This window comes from Schistocerca gregaria, chromosome 1 (assembly GCF_023897955.1).
Source record: "Schistocerca gregaria isolate iqSchGreg1 chromosome 1, iqSchGreg1.2, whole genome shotgun sequence".
NCBI classification, from domain to species: Eukaryota; Metazoa; Arthropoda; class Insecta; order Orthoptera; family Acrididae; genus Schistocerca; species Schistocerca gregaria.
In genome coordinates, this window is record NC_064920.1 from 1,083,051,007 (window position 1) to 1,083,069,868 (window position 18,862).

At 43.0% G+C, this 18,862-nt stretch overlaps 1 protein-coding gene across 1 annotated transcript in view; it reads right to left on the reverse strand.

Moving 5' to 3' along the window:
- LOC126281889 (uncharacterized) overlaps positions 1–18,862 on the reverse strand; it is a 1,790,734-nt gene that overhangs the window by 155,597 nt on the left and 1,616,275 nt on the right. Inside the window, exon 3 of the mRNA XM_049981208.1 lies at positions 13,520–13,597. Within this exon, the coding sequence (XP_049837165.1) occupies positions 13,520–13,597 (78 nt within the window). The remainder of the gene's footprint in view (positions 1–13,519; positions 13,598–18,862) is intronic.

Below are 18,862 nucleotides of genomic sequence, written 5' to 3' on the forward strand. Positions count from 1 at the left end.
TGAACGTGAAGTCTCTCATCTTTATAAGACAAACATAAAATCTTGTATCTCCTTGAAGTTAAAACTTTTTTTAGAACATAAAACGTCCGTGCTTATGGCATAAGGTGATTCAAAAAGTCCTGCGCTTCTTGCCACGGACTTGATTTCTTTTCTGTTGTGTCCCGTGAAAGGATCGAAGACATTCTGATATCAGTTATCTGTAATCGTGCAAAGCTGACATCTGTGAATTCCTTACCAATCTTAATCTATTATTGTTCTCTGTATCATTTTATTCCTTGATTCCATTTAGGGAGCATGCGTAATATTTTTTTTTGGTTGTCTTTTGTCCGCATGAGATGATGTTGCTGAGTCGATAGATACACCCAGCAATCTTCTTTGCTTTAATTTTCTGCCTTCAAGATATAGTGCAGCGCGTGCCCTTTTAGCCAGTAAACAGTATTTATTTTCGTATTAGGATATGGCACTGCGTATGGAGTCAGAAAAATCTGCGGCGGTGAAGACGGCTGGAGATGTTCTGTTAACGATCGCTAATTTCTGCTTAACTATATGCCAAAATTCTCTTGCTCTTGCACACACGAATCAGTGTTCTTCTGTGTCACGAAGGTTGCATGACGCGCACATGGGCGAATTTGTGAGATGTATAGCATGAAATTTGGAATTAGCTGATACTTTCCCCCCACTCAGCTACCAGGGGCGGACGATTTGCCACTTATGATGTTTCTCTATAAGTTGCAAGTGATTAACAAGCCAGGCGAAAAGGAATCGCTGCATTTTCAGCGGAATTCTTTTTAGATTCTAGCCAAAGCAGAGGTGACAGATCTCTTTCAGTGGTCACCATCGAAGTGTTTACAAAGAATGTGAGCGTAGACTTAAGTGTAGAACGGAACTTCCGCCTCTGGCGCTCCGCATTTCCTCTACGGCGCCTGCCCACAGCCCTCCCCCTCCCCCCCCTCCCCCCCCCCCAACTATCACTCTCCCCAAATGTTCCCTGCCATCTGCATATATATTCGCCACGGTATTCTGCGAGGACTATACCAAGCTGAATGTGACTGCATTTGCCCACACCTCCCCACTACAGAAGCCCAATCCCCTACAGTTCTGTTGAGAGGGGAGTAGGCTGTCTCTCGTCAACATGACATCGCGCCGCCCAACACACACACATACAGGGTGTTTCAAAAATGACCGGTACATTTGAAACGTCAATACAAACTAAACGAGCAGCGATAGAAATACACCGTTTGTTGCAATATGCTTGGGACAACAGTACATTTTCAGGCAGACAAACTTTCGAAATTACAGTAGTTACAACTGTCAACAACAGATGGCGCTGCGGTCTGGGAAACTCTATAGTACGATATTTTCCACATATCCACCATGCGTAGCTATAATATGGCGTAGTCTCTGAATGAAATTACCCGAAACCTTTGACAACGTGTCTGGCGGAATGGCTTCACATGCAGATGAGATGTACTACTTCAGCTGTTCAATTGTTTCTGGATTCTGGCGGTACACCTGGTCTTTCAAGTGTCCCCACAGAAAGAAGTCACAGGGGTTCATGTCTGGCGAATAGGGAGGCCAATCCACGCCGCTTCCTGTATGTTTCGGATAGCCCAAACCAATCACACGATCATCGAAATATTCATTCAGGAAATTAAAGACGTCGGCCGTGCGATGTGGCCGGGCACCATCTTGCATAAACCACGAGGTGTTCGCAGTGTCGTCTAAGGCAGTTTGTACCGCCACAAATTCACGAAGAATGTCCAGATAGCGTGATGCAGTAATCGTTTTGGATCTGAAAAATGGGCCAATGATTCCTTTGGAAGAAATGGCGGCCCAGACCAGTACTTTTTGAGGATGCAGGGACGATGGGACTGCAACATGGGGCTTTTCGGTTCCCCAAATGCACCAGTTCTGTTTATTGACGAAGCTGTCCAGGTAAAAATAAGCTTCGTCAGTAAACCAAATGCTGCCCACATGCATATCGCCGTCATCAATCCTGTGCACTATATCGTTAGCGAATGTCTCTCGTGCAGCAATGGTAGCGGCACTGAGGGGTTGCCGCGTTTGAATTTTGTATGGATAGAGGTGTAAACTCTGGCGCATGAGACGATACGTGGACGTTGGCGTCATTTGGACCGCAGCTGCAACACAGCGAACGGAAACCCGAGGCCGCTGTTGGATCACCTGCTGCACTAGCTGCGCGTTGCCCTCTGTGGTTGTCGTACGCGGTCACCCTACCTTTCCAGCACGTTCATCCGTCACGTTCCCAGTCCGTTGAAATTTTTCAAACAGATCCTTTATTGTATCGCTTTTCGGTCCTTTGTTACATTAAACCTCCGTTGAAAACTTCGTCTTGTTGCAACAACACTGTGTTCTAGGCGGTGGAATTCCAACACCAGAAAAATCCTCTGTTGTAAGGAATAAACCATGTTGTCCACAGCACACTTGCACGTTGTGAACAGCACACGCTTACAGCAGAAAGACGACGTACAGAATGCGCACCCACAGACTGCGTTGCCTTCTATATCTTACACATCACTTGCAGCGCCATCTGTTGTTGAAAATTGTAACTACTGTAATTTCGAAAGTTTGTTCGCCTGAAAATGTACTGTTGTTCCAAGCATATTGCAACAAACGGTGTATTTCTATCTCTGCTCGTTTAGTTTTTATTGCCGTTTCAAATATACCGGTCATTTTTGAAACACCCTGTACACACACACACACACACACACACACACACACACCAAGCGCCTACACTCAACAGACACACTCAATGCATAATTCTCAAATCCACGAGAAAAGGGACCACAACCCGGTCTGATTAAGTGGCTAAACGACCCTTCAGCGACACACAGCCAACAATGGCATACGACTCTTTCTGCCCTCTGTATGCCTATAGATGCCTGTAGATGTCTGTTGATTCTGAACGTCACCCGAATGCACAGGGTAAGCCAAGAGTCCGTTAACATTTGAAAATGTCCTAATTCACGGAATAATGTATGTAGAGAAGTTAAACTTGACGCACATGCCATTAATGACCCGGGGTTTTATCGAAATAGAAAACGAATGCAAAAACCGGCCGACAGACGACGCTGGACAGCGGGGTATTGCTTTTCAAACTATCAGCTTGACGGGTGCGAGGTACGCCGAATGTTACAGAATCGCATCACCCATAGCCTGACAGATACACAGGTACTGGAAGGTACGACTTTTATGCGGGATGGTACTCTTCCCCATATCGCTACACGTGCGAAAACTCTCTTGCGCACACCTTAAGTGAGGATCGCGTGCTGAGCCGGCACTTCCGTCATTCGCGGCCTCACAGGTCCCCAGACCACAATCTGTGTGATTTTTGATTTTGGAGTAACTGAAGCCACAGGTTTACAACGATTGTCCGACATCGTTAGGGATGCTAAAACACAGCATCCGACGGCAATTTCTCACCATGCCTAGTGGTACACTGTAAAGTGCTGTTCTCAACAATCTCCCTCGACTACAAGTATTGGTAATGAGCATTTGTTATAAAGAACATCGTCTTTGCTAAAAATGTGTTCCCATGTAAAGCGCCATCTGTTAGTCATTTTGTGCAGTCGTTTTTGGTTTCCTTGAAACTCCTCGTCATTTCAGACATGTGTGTCAATTTGTACTTTTCTGCCTACAGTTGTTACAAGAAGTATCGACTTTTCAAATTTTAACGTACTTTTAGGCCACTTTGGTTGATGTGATATCTAATTCGTCGTGTCTGTATCTTTAACTCTTGTTTTGGTATGGATCTTCCTGTACAGATGTCATAAGACACTGGATCTCAACATTTTACTGCCTACAAATTAGAGGCTGCAAACACCGACGCTCAAATTGTCCATAACTGCAATTCGTAGGTACCTATTTAGTAGAATTTACCGCGTTTAGATTTGATTGATTTATTGTGTAACAAAAGTTTAACGGATTCCTTTTAACACTCATGGCGATGCTCTCACTCTTTTCGTTGTTTAGGTCCAAGTGCCAATTTTCTCATCATGCAGATATCTTGAATGAGATTTTCACTCGGCAACGGAGTGTGTGATGATATAAAATTACCTAGCAGATTAAAATTGTTTGCTGGACCGAGACTCGGACTCGGGACTTTCGCGGCAAGTGCTCTACCAACTGAGCTACCCACGCTTGACTTACGACCCGTCCTCACAGCTTCAGTTCTGCCCCTACCTTGTCTCCTACCTTCCAAACTTTGCAGAAGCTCTCCTGCGAACCTTGCATAACTAGCACTGCTGGAAAGGAAGGATATTGCGGAGGCATGGCTTAGCCACAGCCACAGACTTTCTTCCAGAAGAGCTTCTGTAAAGTTTGGAAGGTAGGAGACGAGATACCGGCAGAACTGGAGATGTGAGGACGGGTCGTAAGTCGTGCTTAGGTAGCTCAGATAGTAGAGCACTTGCCCGCGAAAGTCCCGAGTTCGAGTCGCGGTCCGGCACACAGTTTTAATCTGCCAGGAAGTTTCATTACAGCGCACACTCCGCTGCAGAGTGAAAATCTCATTCTGGAAACATCCCTCAGGCTGTGGCTAAGCCACGTCTCCGCAGTATCCTTTCTTTCAGGAGTGATAGTTCTGCAAGTACGGTGTCTGTTGCTGACTATTAACGGCCGTATTAAATCACGAAATGCAGTCGCAGATTGTGGATACGATACCACCACACCTATAGAATTTACTGGAAACAAATGAAAATTTGTGCCGGACCTTGACTCAAACCCAGATTTCCCATTTTACGCGAGTGATCGCCTTAACTGCTTAACCTATCTCAGGACGCTTCACGGACAGAGCAAAACTTCCATTTTTGTCACTGTCTGCTACCCATAGCACATGAACGATTGATTCCCGAACAGGGAAAAGTTTTTTTAAATTTTTTTTTGTAGGTAGCAGGCACTGGCGCAAATTGAAGTTTATATCTGTCTCTGAAGTGTTGCTCGTGAAAACTGGGAAATCCTGGTTGGGGGCTGTGTGTGACGCAAGTTTTTATTGCTTTCCAGTAAATTCTATAGCTGCGGTCGTACAGTATCCGCAGTTTGCAAATACGTTTTCTGATGTAATACGACTATGAAAAAGGATTCGATTTAGAAGATATAGCGGATCCTGTATTAGAATTAGAATTTAAGTCAACTTCGGAGGGCTTAAGACCAAATAAGGCAGAAGGGACAGATAACATTCCATCGGAATTTCTAAAATCATTGTGCGAAGTGACAACAAAACGACTATTCACGCTGGTGTTTCGAATGTTTGAGTCTGGCGATATACCATCTGACTTTCAGAAAAATATCATCCACAAAATTCCGAAGACTGCAGAGCTGACAAGTGCGAGAATTATCGCACAATCAGCTTCACAGCTAATACACTGAAGTTGCTGACAAGAATAATAAACAGAAGAATCGAAAAGAAAATTGAAGATGTCTTAGATGACGGTCAGTTTGGCTTTAGAAAAGGTAAAGTCGCGAGGGAGGCAATTCTGACGTTGCGGTTGGTAATGGAAGCAAACCTGAAGAAAAACGAAGACACATTCTTAGATAGGATCTGTCCAGTTGGGAAAAGCGTTCGTCAATGTAAAATGGTGCAAGATGTTCGAAAAATAGGGATAAGTTATAGGGAAGACAGATAATATGCAATATGTACAAGAGCCAAGAGGGAATAATAAGACTGGGCGACCGAAAACGAAGATTAAACAAGGTGTAACACTGGGATGTAGTCTTTCGCCACTACTGCTCAATCTGTACATCGAAGAAGTAATGATGGAAATAAAAGGTGAAAGGATATCAATGATACGATTGATTGATGAAATTTCTGAATGAAAGTGAAGAATATTTGCATAGTCTGCTGGATGGAATGAACAGTCTAATGAGTACAGAATATGGATTGAGAGTAAATCAAAGAAAGACGGATTTGTAATGAGAAGTAGCAGAAATGAGAACAGTGATAAACTTAACATCAGGATTGATGGTCACGAAGTAGATGAAGTTAAGGAATTCTGCTACCTAGGCAGTAAAATAACCAAAGACGGACGGAGCAGGGAGGACATCAACACAAGACAAGCAGTGGCAAAGAGGGCATTCCTGGCCAAGAAAAGTCTACTAGTTTCAAACATAGGCCTTAATTTGAGGAAGAAATTTCTGAGAGTGTACGTTTGGAGCACAGCATGCAGGAAAACCGGAACAGAAGAGAATACAAGCATTTGAGATGTGGTGCTAGAGATGAATGTTGAAAATTAGGTGGACTGAGAAGGTAAGGGACGAGGAGGTTCTGCGCAGAATCGGACAGGAAAGGAATATGTGGGAAACACTGACAAGGAGAAGACACAGGATGATACGACATCTGTTAAAGAGATCAGGGACTGACTTCCATGGTACTAGAGGAAGCTGGAGAGGGCAAAAACTGTGAGGAAGACAGAGAGTGGAATACGTCCAGCAAATATCTGTTTCTTTGGACATGCATTTATGTCCGAAGGAGCATTCCATCAAAGTTTCCAGACACTGTCAAATACAGACACTGCACTATTGCATGTGTTCTATTATTTACCTATTTTATTTCATATTTTGCTTCTACATATCTTGGGACGTATAATGGAATATATATAAAACGAAAACTGGTTGTTTCAGCAATAGCTTCACCCCTGATGTATAACACTTGTTATTCCTTGCTTATTCGAGGCATGCTGCCACGAGATGGTAGGGTAGCAACTGTTCACTGCTGAGGACACTGGGTAATTTTTTATTTAGTCCGCCTGTGAATTATATCAGCGCAACTGCGATAGTCGAAAAACAAAAATTACCCACTTTCCTCACTTGCTATTTCTCCTGAAACATTTGTAAGCAGGCTGCTTAGGTTTTTATGTTGGTAACGCCACGTAGCGCTCTGTATGAAAATCACTGGGTGTGCTGTGTTCAGTCTGTGGTTGGTTTGCATTGTTGGAATATTTGCTATTGTAGTCATGGGTAGTTGTGTGTGAACAGCGCGTAGCGTTGCGCAGTTGGAGGTGAGTCACCAGCAGTGGTGGATGTGGTGAGAGAGATGGCAGAGTTTTGAGAGCGGACGATCTGGACGTGTGTCCGCCAGAGAGAGTAAATTTGTAATACTGGATATCATGAACTGCTATATGGCAGAATTTTAAGAGTGGACGTGTGTCCTCCAGAAAGAGTAAATTTGTAATACTGGATATCATGAACTGCTATATGTATTATGACTTTTGAACATTATTAAGGTAAATACATTATTTGTCCTCTATCAAAATCTATCATTCGCTAACTATGCCAATCAGTAGTTAGTGACTTCAGTAGCTTGAATCTTTTATTTAGCTGGCAGTATTGGCGCTCGCTGTTCTGCAGTAGTTCGAGTAAGGAAGATTTTTGTGAGGTAAGTAATTCATGAAAGTTATAGGTTATTGTTAGTCAGGGCCATTTTTTTGTAGGGATTATTGAAAGTCAGATTGCGCTGCACAAAAGAAATTGTGTGTCAGTTTATTGGTGATCAGAATAAGTAAAGAGAGAAATGTCAGAGTACGTTCAATTATGCTCAGCTGTTTGAAAATCAAATAACCTAAGGGGTTTATCAGCACAGTAATTCATTAATTTATCTAAGGGAACGTTTCACATTTTGTGTGGTGACTTCTCGAACCGTCCGCGGAAACCTAGCAGCGAGCCGGCTCCGCCGCCAGTCCCCTCGCCTCGGAGCAGCTGGGAGGAACGCCTAACAGGTGCGGGCAGTCTCTAGGCTGATACAATGATTGATGAGCCGGGCCAGACGTAATTACTGCCCGCGCAGGAGTTAGCGGCGAGCAGCGGTGCCCGGCCGTAATTAGCGGAGCCGCGAGACCGCAGCAATCCGGGGCCCTAATCCCGGCTCTAGTTCCAGCTCCAGGCCCGGCTTCCAGGCTCCAGATCCGGCCTCCAGCGGCCAGAGTGGTGTGCCCGCGTGCGCCGGCCGCCGGCTCGACGCTTATCTCGATCTGGGCCGCCTGCGCACTTGATTAAGAAAGCCCGCCGCGGCCGAATTGATTCTGCTGAGTGCCGGCCGGGGCCTCGGGTTGCCCTCACCCCCTCCCCTCCCGCCCCCACCGCGGACACCCCCTGGTCCCGCTCTCAGAGCTGCCTGCGTTGCACGGGCCGGCGGCGTGGGATTACTCCACAACAGGTAGCCGCGCTGAGCCGGGCTCGCAGCCTGCCGGCTTCTGGATGACGGAATACGCAGTACCACAGTTAATCGAGGCCAACTCCCACTCTCCAGTCTCCATAAACATCCCGCGCCTAGTTTAACACAGCCAGAGGGTTCACTCCCGTGCAGCAGTAGGTCAACAGCTCATAAAACAGCGATCCGCCCCTTAAGGGGGGTAGGACGTCAAACGGACTGACTTGGAGTAGGAGAGGCACCACATGACATTTTAATTTCCGCTGTCTATACTTTTACAAATAAATTCATAAGGCTTTGTCAGCACAGCCAGGAAGGATTCAAATTCACACTCATAACAGTGAAGTTCAAAAACATAACGAAATAATTTTTTTTAGATATGAAATTTCATCATTTTTTCATATACTGTTGGCTGTATTTATTCCTATAGGTACATTTTTCTTCACAAGTGTGAGAGATTCTTTGATGAATTTGGCACAGCATGCAAACCATACTTACAGATGTATGAAACTCTAGAATTTTCCAAATCTATGAAAAACTGTGGTAAAAATTGAGATAATTACCTACATAATTTGATTTTTTTCTAAACATAATGTTTAAAACGTAATAGCTCATTCATTTTTCACAAGTTAAATAGATTCTAGAGTTTCAGACACCTGTCAGTATGGTTTTTATGCCGTGCAAAATTCATCGAACAGTCTCCCTTATGAAGAAAAGTGTACCTACAGCAACAAATGCAGTCAATAGTAAGTGAAATAATGAAGAATTTTCACATTTATTTTGTTATGTTTTTCAACTTCCGCTTCTATGAGTGTGAATCCTGAATCCTTCCTGGTCATGCTGACAAAGTTTTATGAATTTACTTGTAAAAGTATAGGCACTGGAAATTAAAATGTCCTGTGGTGCCTCTCCTGCTCTAAGTAAGCCCGTTTGACGTCCTACCCCTCTTAATCCGTCCTCACATGACGCGCAAAAGATGATGTCGGTTAGAATGTCAAAAACTTTGTGACTGCGTAGTATAACGACACAGTTTCTCACTTTCACAGATATAAATTTTGTGTGAGATCCCAAACCCTTGGAAAACATCGGAAGTTACAACACCATGGAGATGGTATCGGTAGATTCAGTAAAACTTTCCAGTTCATGTTTACAATCTGTTCAAGCTATTCACACAATAGTTCGACAGATAAGAATTGTAGACACACTATAAGTTCTATAGACGAGAAACACAGGATAGATTTTACAGCTTATCGAAAATTATCTTCAGTGTAGACTTACAACTAAATTTGCAACCATTCAATTATCAAGAAAACATAAATTGTTGGAGCAAACAAAATTACATTACATGTGAACAAACCTCTGAGCACTGACATCATACAAATAGTCATGTTAATTCCAATAATGAACAAAAGACGAAAAGTGCAAACTGTGAAATATTGTTCAATTATTAATTAAATCAACTTTTGGAACATTATGTCTCATCCGAAAACTTAAGAGGCAGAGACATCTAAATTCTTTCTAGTTTTTGTCAGTACTATTCCTAAAAGAAAATAACAAAATTTGAATTACGAAAACTGCGTCGTAATTTTGGATTAAAAAGCATAATTGATTCTCAAAACTGTTCACAACAAAATAAGTTTTATTATTTGCAATTCCTGATACGGAACATAAAACAGATGTAACCTATTTGTAGAAAAACACAAAACTGCAAAACAATCAGAGTGGAAAACACGCCGAAGTCAAATTAAGCATAGCATTGTCAGCACAATATAAAAATCATATTCTCGTAAATAATTACCAATAGTTACTGTAAGCATTACTCTCAACCTGTGACTTTCACATTTTTCTGTTTATGTAATAGTATTAACCAATGTCAAACCCTTGCAAACAAAATCCAGAATAGCAACTCCAGCCTGAATCTGGAGGTTTTACGAGATCTTTGATGTCTCCAGGCAGACGACGTACTTGGTTGTCAGGGACGGTAGGGAATGGACGTGTTTTGAGAGTCGCTCTAAAAGCTGTTGTCGTCACTAATACGTGTGAATATTGTAACCAGTAGTGAAAGCGTAATGAGAACCTGGAAGTAAGGCATCCTGGTGGAAAATGACATCATGGCCAAGACTTTTTATTCAAAGACAAACTTCAAACCTCTTGCCAGAACCAATTTTTATAAACTTGCAGAAGTAGCAGCATCAGCCTGGGAGACATCGCCCAAAACTTCAACAACACCAAAAAGCTAAGTACAAATTAACCTTGCTACACTTTCTTCACTTTGTCCAAATTTAAATGTTTTGGGGCAGAAGACGAGTACTGTAATCAGGTCATATCCAAAAGGTGCTAGGACAGGTGGATCAAGTAGTATCATTTTTTTTTAAAAAAAAAGACTAAAGACCAATTGTGAAAATTACACAGGAATTAGTTTGCAAAAATAATCAACAATTGTATAAGAACCGTAACAAAGACTCTCCTATTAGAAAAACAAAGTGGATTCCGGATGGGCCGTCCATTCAGTGACAATGTATGACGGGCGTCCCATAAGTAACCCAACTATTTTTTTTTTTTTTTTTGCAAAGGTTGAAAATACTTCCTCAGTTGTAAATTACTTTATTTTCACACGACCGGTTTCGGACTGGGCGTTCTGCGCTCATAGGAAGCACACCGCACCTGGTACACGCGGCGCTCGGGGAGCACAGCACAGCTACGACACCTGAGGATGGGCTTATAACAGTCCGAAACCGGACGTGTGAAAATAAAGTAATTTACAACCGAAGCGGTATTTTCAGCCTGTGCTATAATGCTCAGTTGCGGATGTTCTGCCAACAGGATTGTTTGTAATTTTTTTCCTTGGCCAATATCGCTTGAAAAAACTGCCGAATTAGTTGTGGGACATCGTGGAATATTCCCGCTTCTGCCAGTATAGCTCCATGAAGTTCCGATAAGCGACAGCGCTATACGTAGACTTCAAAATGGCGTCTGCAACGCAGGTGCGTTCCAAGCAGAGAGCTGTCACTGAGCTTTTTTTTTCGACGGAAAACGAGAGAATCGCAGATATTTATAGGCGCTCGCAGAAAGTCTACGGAGACCTGGTGGTGAACAAAAGCATGGAGAGTCGTTGGACGAGGCATCTGTCACCGTCGCAAGAAGGTCACGTAAACCTGTCCGATATCCCGCGTGACAGCCGGCCGCACGCAGCTCTGACTTCTGAAAAGCTGGAACGTGCGGACACTCTCATTCGAGGCGCTTGGCGGATCAGATTGAAACACCCCGCAGCTCAACTGGAGTACCGAGAGGTGTGTGCCCAATGGATTATTCGCACCTGACAGAAGACCACAAAGAGCAACGCAAGAGTTGCGGAGTTGTTTGCGCGTTACGAGGCATTTTTGTCGAACATCGTCACAGGCAAAGAGACATGGCTTCATCACTTCGAACCGTAAACAAGACGGCAAAATGTGGAGCGGCGCCACACAGAACAAGAAGTTCATAGCTGCATCCTCAGGCGGTAAAGTCATGGCGAGGTCTTCTGCGACTCTGAAGCGGTTGGTTATTCTGCTTGATGTTCTTCCTCATGGTGCAACGATCAGTGTATTGTGCTTCCCTCATTAAATTAAGGAAACTGTAATGCATATGTGCATTCCCTTCACGTGTTTAAGCCAAGTATTATGCATATTTATGCGGTCGGGAATGCTCTGTAGCAGCCAGGCTACATGTACATTTAACAATTAAGCATCAGAAAGGAGCATTAGTGATGAAATCATAGGAGGCAATGTTGTGAAACCTTAGTAGGGATAAGATCCGACTATTTGGGAGAAGGATCTTACAATCTGAGACAGTCTTCTGAGACAAACTTCCGTCACAATGTCCCCAAACGTGGCATCAGATCCGCCTAGCAACAGCGATCTGAACGCCCATTGGCTGAAGGTTTGGATATCTATATATATGTAGGGAACGAGAGAAGTGTCCTTATTGGCTGAGGGAGAAAGGGGGGGCTCTCTCTTGTCCTTTGGGAAGACAGCTAGAGGCAGTCGGGAGGTGCCACTCAAAACTCACGGCCGAGTAACCGGGGCGGCTCTAAAAGAACGGTCGCGAGTTCATATTTCAGATGTTAAACAAATAGTCTCGTGGGTAGTGTCTATCATTATGTAGAGTCAGAAAACGGAGTTAACGCGTGGAAAGGGTGGAATATAACGGCGTAGTCCAGAGCCGCCATACTGCAAATGCTAATTCTGTGAGATGTGAGACAAAGCAATTTCTGTATTTAAAAAAAAGTATGGTACAAACGTTGTTGACAATTAACAACGGGCATCCCAAGACACTCCACTTCAGCAGTATCACCACCTACACGGAACCTGGCGACTGAGCGCTACCACTGTGCGACGAGGGACTGGTCCGCAGCTCATGGTCGTGTGGTAGCATTCTCGCTTCCCGCGCCTGGGTTCCCGGGTTCGATTCCCTGCGGGGTCAAGGATTTTCTCTTCCTCGTGATGACTGGGTGTTGTGTGATGTCCTTAGGTTAGTTAGGTTTAAGTAGTTCTACGGGACTGATGACCATAGATGTTAATTCCAATAGTGCTCAGAGCCATTTGGACCATTTTTTCGACGAGGGACTTACCGGAGCATCAAGACACCAGGTTAGTGATACCGCCCAGAGAAGAACTTCGTTCTCGCTACAGTGCCAACGAGGGTGTTGGAAAACGACTCCAGCATGTACTTCGGCACAAGTATGCGAAGGAACTTCTCCTTCTCCATGACAACGCAAGGCCTAACGAAAGTCTGCACACCCGAGAGGAGCTCACAAAACTGCATGGCACTGTTCTGCCTCATCCACCCAACACCCCGGACCTCGCACCTTCCGACTTTCATCTGGTTGGTCCAATGAAGGATGCATTCCGCAGGGTGCAGTACACGAATGATGGAGAGGTTATTGATGCAGAAAAACTGTCAATGACGTCGACGTCGTACCAGGCGGGCAAATGAGCCTTCCCAGTAATGTGGAGTAAAGCTGTTTCTTTGAACGGAGATTATGTCGAAAAATAGATATGGTGTTCTGGAATCCTGAATAAAGCCAACCTGCTTTCAGAAATTACTTATTGAATGCCCATCATAAATGGCACATGCGTCGCCCGACCCGCGTCAAAAATGCTATTTTTTTTCTTTCTACAGGTTGGCCATCTAGAGGTCCCACTTCTGCCACTTTCATTTCTGGCCAATCCCTGGATATAGCGTAAACTTTGACGAAATCGTTGATGACGTTTAGCCGCGATCCCTTTGTCAGTCCACATTCTGTACTTATTAGCAGCATCATAAAAGAATTAAATAGGGCAACTAAGTTACAAGTGTGGACTGTGCTGTACTTACTGGAAGTGCCCTCGTCTTTGACGTCCTGGACGATGCGCCGTACGCTCTGCGTGAACTTGCCCACCAGGTTGGTTCCCGCTGAAACAGAAAGGAGAGCGACCGGAATGAAACTGTGGAAGGCATTGTTTTTTTTTTTTTTTCTTTGCTGCCTGCATTCAGACCAGCTGCCATTACTATATAGCGGATCGTATTTCTCACAAATGGTCTCTTAGCCGCCACATCAGTCACTCAAATGTATCTATATGTACACCCCCATTTACACATACACACTTACATATTTATATGTAGAAACTCATGCGTCTTCAGATATACCCTCGAGTGACTGGTGTGCCGTAGTTCATGTTCCGCCACGTGGAGGCGGACCACTTTTGTGGAATGGCAGTGATAATGAATTATCAACAGCTACCTGAACGAACAAAATGAAATATAAAGTAAAATTAGTGATTTAAGTAAAGTAAAATGGAAATCAGTCAGATGTTAGTGTAGTAATCAGTGATTTAAGTAAATGAAGACAGAAATCAGTTAGATGTTAGTGTAAGTTATTAATAAAAGTTAGAAAGATAAATAAAAGTGAAAATGAATGGAATCCCATTGCCAACTAGACTATAAAGGGAAAGCCTCGGCACAATTAGTAGGGACCAGATTTTAATGACAAATCATATTTTTGTCTGAACTATAGGGTGAATTTTAGAACAATTTATACACAAATCTAGGCCTTCTTGTGTCGAAAATTGTATTTTGATTGTGCATACAGTCATATTTCAACAAATTTTAGTAATAGGCCATATTGCGGCTAACTTTTAATATAATAGGTGATATTTCCGTCAACTTTTGCCAAAAATGCATATACCGTTTTTCTCGTATCTTACGGGACACACGAATAAAAAAAATATTAATCACGAGGCAATATTTTACGTGCTATTATGAAAGATAAACAGATAAATTAGTACACAGCTTTATTTCTCAGGACTGTAGTAGAAAATTGGTGTACCACAACAGTCGTTTCGTGAACATAAAACATTGTTGCGCAGAGTCGACAATACGCTCTCAGAGCCAACAAAGGCGGCTTTTGCCGTAATAATCACCGCAGTCGCACAGGTGTTTCCAGTAACCAGTTTGAGTACAGCCTTTGCCATGTTCAACATGCCTAAAGCGAAGTGCTCCGACAGCGTGAAGTTGCGAGGATACGTTCGAGAATTTGGACAGAAGTTCTTTAGTAATGACGGGTAAATATTATTTTGTAAACAGTGTGAAGTTAAAGTTAGTGCAGAAAAGCGCTTCAATGTGCAACAACACTGTAATACCGCTAAACACAGCAGCTGTGTGAAACGAAGTGCTGAAAATAACAGCAGGCAAACGCTGTTATTTGAACAGAGAGGTCAATCGACAACCGTGCAATCATTCTGCAAGGATTTGTGTGAGGTGATGGTGTCCTGAAGAATCCACGCTTCAGACGGTTCTTGGAGAAGTATACAACACATCCAGTTCCAAATGAATTTACATTGAGGAAGAACTATTTATCCGTATGCTACAATGATGTGCTCAACAAAATACGAATTACTATTGCTGAGAAAAAGATCTGGCTGATAGATAAAACTACGGATATTAGTGGGCGATATATTGCAAATGTTGTTGTTGGTGGCCTTGGAGATATGTTCCTACTAACGTGTGAAGCTCTCGATAGAGTAAACAATTCGACGATTGCTATTTTGTTTGACAACTCTCTGAAGCTACTGTGGCCGGATGGTGTGAAAAGAGACAATGTTTTGCTGCTTGTAACAGATTTGGCTTCATATATATTCTCTACCCCAGTATGGGCGAATACCGCAACATTTGAAGATACTGAAACAAAGCTGAACTCCAAAAAAACTATCCTACAAAACTATCCTCAGCGACAACTGTGGATCATTGACAATGGAAAACCTGAAAATGCACCTTGTGATCCAGTGCAACTTTGCAGATACTGAAGACTGACATACGGTATTAAATAATGTGAAACGCTTTAAATACTATGTAGAAATAAAAACATTGTTTTACTGTTTCGATAGACGATATTTTCACTGTACTTTGTGTTTAGAAAAATAAAACATTCAGACATTCAAAAAATAGGTGCAAATTAGCCACAAACCCTACAGAAAGAAAGAACTATACTTACAATATTTTAAGAAGTGAATTTTGTATTACTTTATGGTGAATAAAAAATTAAATAAACAAACAAGAATGCTTTAAATAAACTTCTATTAAGTCATATTTTATTTTTTAAGGTCATGTTTATGTAAGTTTTAGGTCATAAATACTTGCATATTTCACGGTTTTTAGGTAATTAAAATCCGGGCCCTAAGTCTATTACATCAGTGGCTGCTTTGCGCAAGAGGGGGAACAAACGTTCTTCCTAAACTGTTGGGAGAGCAAAACTCCTCAGTTATCAAAGAACCAAGCAATAAAATGGAAAAATGTTCTTAGTGATACTCTTCACCTGAGGAAGGCGGTAGCAGAGAAAGCGATCAGATGGCTCTGAGCACTACGAGACTTAACAACTGAGGTAATCTGTCCCCTAGAACTTAGAACTACTTAAACCTAACTAACCTAAGGACATCACACGCATCCACGCCCGAGGCAGGATTCGAAACTGCGACCGAAGCGGTCGCGCGGTTCCCGACTGCAGCGCCTAGAACCGCTCGGCCACTCCGGCCGGCTGAGAAAGAGATCCACTCACTCCCTGGCGTTAGAAACGTTAATACTTTCGCGTGGTGAGCTACTTTCCAGAAAAGGCCTTTAGTGTTTATGTATCGGGCAGTCATGTGGAAGAGAGCTTCACATTCGTTAAGCTTACTTATATCTACATTCTTCGCACCCTGAACAGGAAGATCAGATGTAGAATACTAGAACAAAATACTGTAGGGGACAGTGTCGTGCCTTGAGGACATTGTGCCTTGGAAAACATGATGTTTTCTGGTCCGTGTTTCAGTCCAGTGACCGATGTTGGAATCAGAAGAAGAACTGCGCATTAGGGATATCGATAAGCATATTCCGGCATATGCTACTGTTTCTGTTGCCTTGAAACATGAGATGAAGTTTTCTGCTGTAAATATTTTTAGTTCTACATATTTACATCCTGTGTCACATATAAAAGCTATTAGTAAGATATTGTTAATTAATCAGTTACACAGTTCTATGGTGAATAAAATGCTATATGTTTTTAAATCTGGTTATCTAGCATGTGGGTGGGTAAGCCTTACTTCGTGAGCCGTGCACTATCCAGTAACTTCCAACGGAAGATGATCTTGAATTAAATTTCGTTAATGTCTGAACAAATTTCCTTTTCTTGAAAAATGGAAATATGTGTCAGTTGCAAAAGCTTCCCTTTCAAAATGTTTTTAATTTGTAACTGGTTTCTCATGATATTTCTTCTTAAATTGATTTTACTTACTGATTAGTGCTGTGTAGTAGAGAAATAATATAACGGGTAAATTATTAAATAAGTTATCGGAAAAATCTTCTCAGTTGCAACACTTTTTAATTTACGTAGCATATTTCTTCCGAGGTACACTGTAACATTTATTAGCGTAATGTTTCATGTTTAATTTTGTTAACTGAAACTGAAGTCAACCGAACTACTATTCTTTATAAGTCGTGGATCTGTGTCACTGTCCTGAACAATACGAGTGGTGTAATTACGGAAACGCTGTCTGATAAAATGAGTCGCCGAAACCGAATCTGGGCAACTGTACTTTTAATTAAGTTTACCAAAGCGACTGGAAAAGGTAGCTGAATATTAAATAAGCAGTTCTGTGAAATTCTATTGTGTAGTGCAGTGAAGCGCTACAACACTAGATGTCACAATAAATTTTGTAAGGTACAAATGCTGTGTCGTGGGGCGATCGGTGTGGTTGGGAACGAAGACACTTCATATGCCGCGATCGCAGTGCAGAGACTTTTATTGCTCCAAGATGACCCGTTCGACGGTCTCATCCCGCCATCATTTGATCTACTGCAATACCAACACTCAACGCTGACAGAATAAAAATGTAGATAAATTTACTAAACAAGTTTGTATAAAAATGTCCTGTTAATTTTCATACTCAAAACTGAGTAACAAATTTCTAAACACTGAATAATGCGTCCGCGATGTAGCACTGTACTATAAGAATAGCTGTCTTGACAATAAACGTAATCCTAATGGAACTGTAACTACACTGGACCTGATAAAAATTTCTAAAAGTAAGGCTTCACATGGATGATATATCCTTACTGCAATGCTACTGTCCCTCAAAAACTTGTGTGTGTGTGCCGCGCGGGATAGCCGCGCCGTATAGGGCGTCTTGCCACGGTTCACGCGGCTCCCCCCGTCGGAGGTTCGAGTCATCCCTCGGTCATGCGTGTGTGTGTGTTGTCCTTATCATAAGTTAGTTTAAGTTAGAATAAGTAGTGTGTAAGTCTAGGGACCGATGACCTCAGTATAATGATTCCATAGAACTTCCCACAAATTTCCAAACATTTCTGTGGCTTACTTGTGTCAAAGTAAACTTGGTAAGTGATGAACATAAAATATACAGTGCAGCAACAACCTACCTAAATAGCAGAGAAAGGCTTTGCGCAGCTCGATGCTTTTTTTCCGCTCTGCGCAATGCGGCGACACACAAATCAGAAAATAAAATTATTTTGTGAGCAGACGGCGCCGGCATTTGAACTGGTTAAAAGATTGAAAGCAATTTCTCCTTTAAAAAACTGTTTTCCGAAAACTGATAGTCATTCTTCAACAACCACAATGATCTTTCCGAATATGATTCTTTTGTCACAAATACACTCCTGGAAATGGAAAAAAGAACACATTGACACCGGTGTGTCAGACCCACCATACTTGCTCTGGACACTGCAAGAGGGCTGTACAAGCAATGATCACACGCACGGCACAGCGGACACACCCCGGAACTGCGGTGTTGGCCGTTGAATGGCGCTAGCTGCGCAGCATTTCTGCACCGCCGCCGTCAGTGTCAGCCAGTTTGCCGTGGCATACGGAGCTCCATCGCAGTCTTTAACACTGGTAGCATGCCGCGACAGCGTGGACGTGAACCGTATGTGGAGTTGACGGACTTTGAGCGAGGGCGTATAGTGGGCATGCGGGAGGCCGGGTGGACGTACCGCCGAATTGCTCAACACGTGGGGCGTGAGGTCTCCACAGTACATCGACGTTGTCGCCAGTGGTCGGCGGAAGGTGCACGTGCCCGTCGACCTGGGACCGGACCGCAGCGACGCACGGATGCACGCCAAGACCGTAGGATCCTACGCAATGCCGTAGGGGACCGCACCGCCACTTCCCAGCAAATTAGGGACACTGTTGCT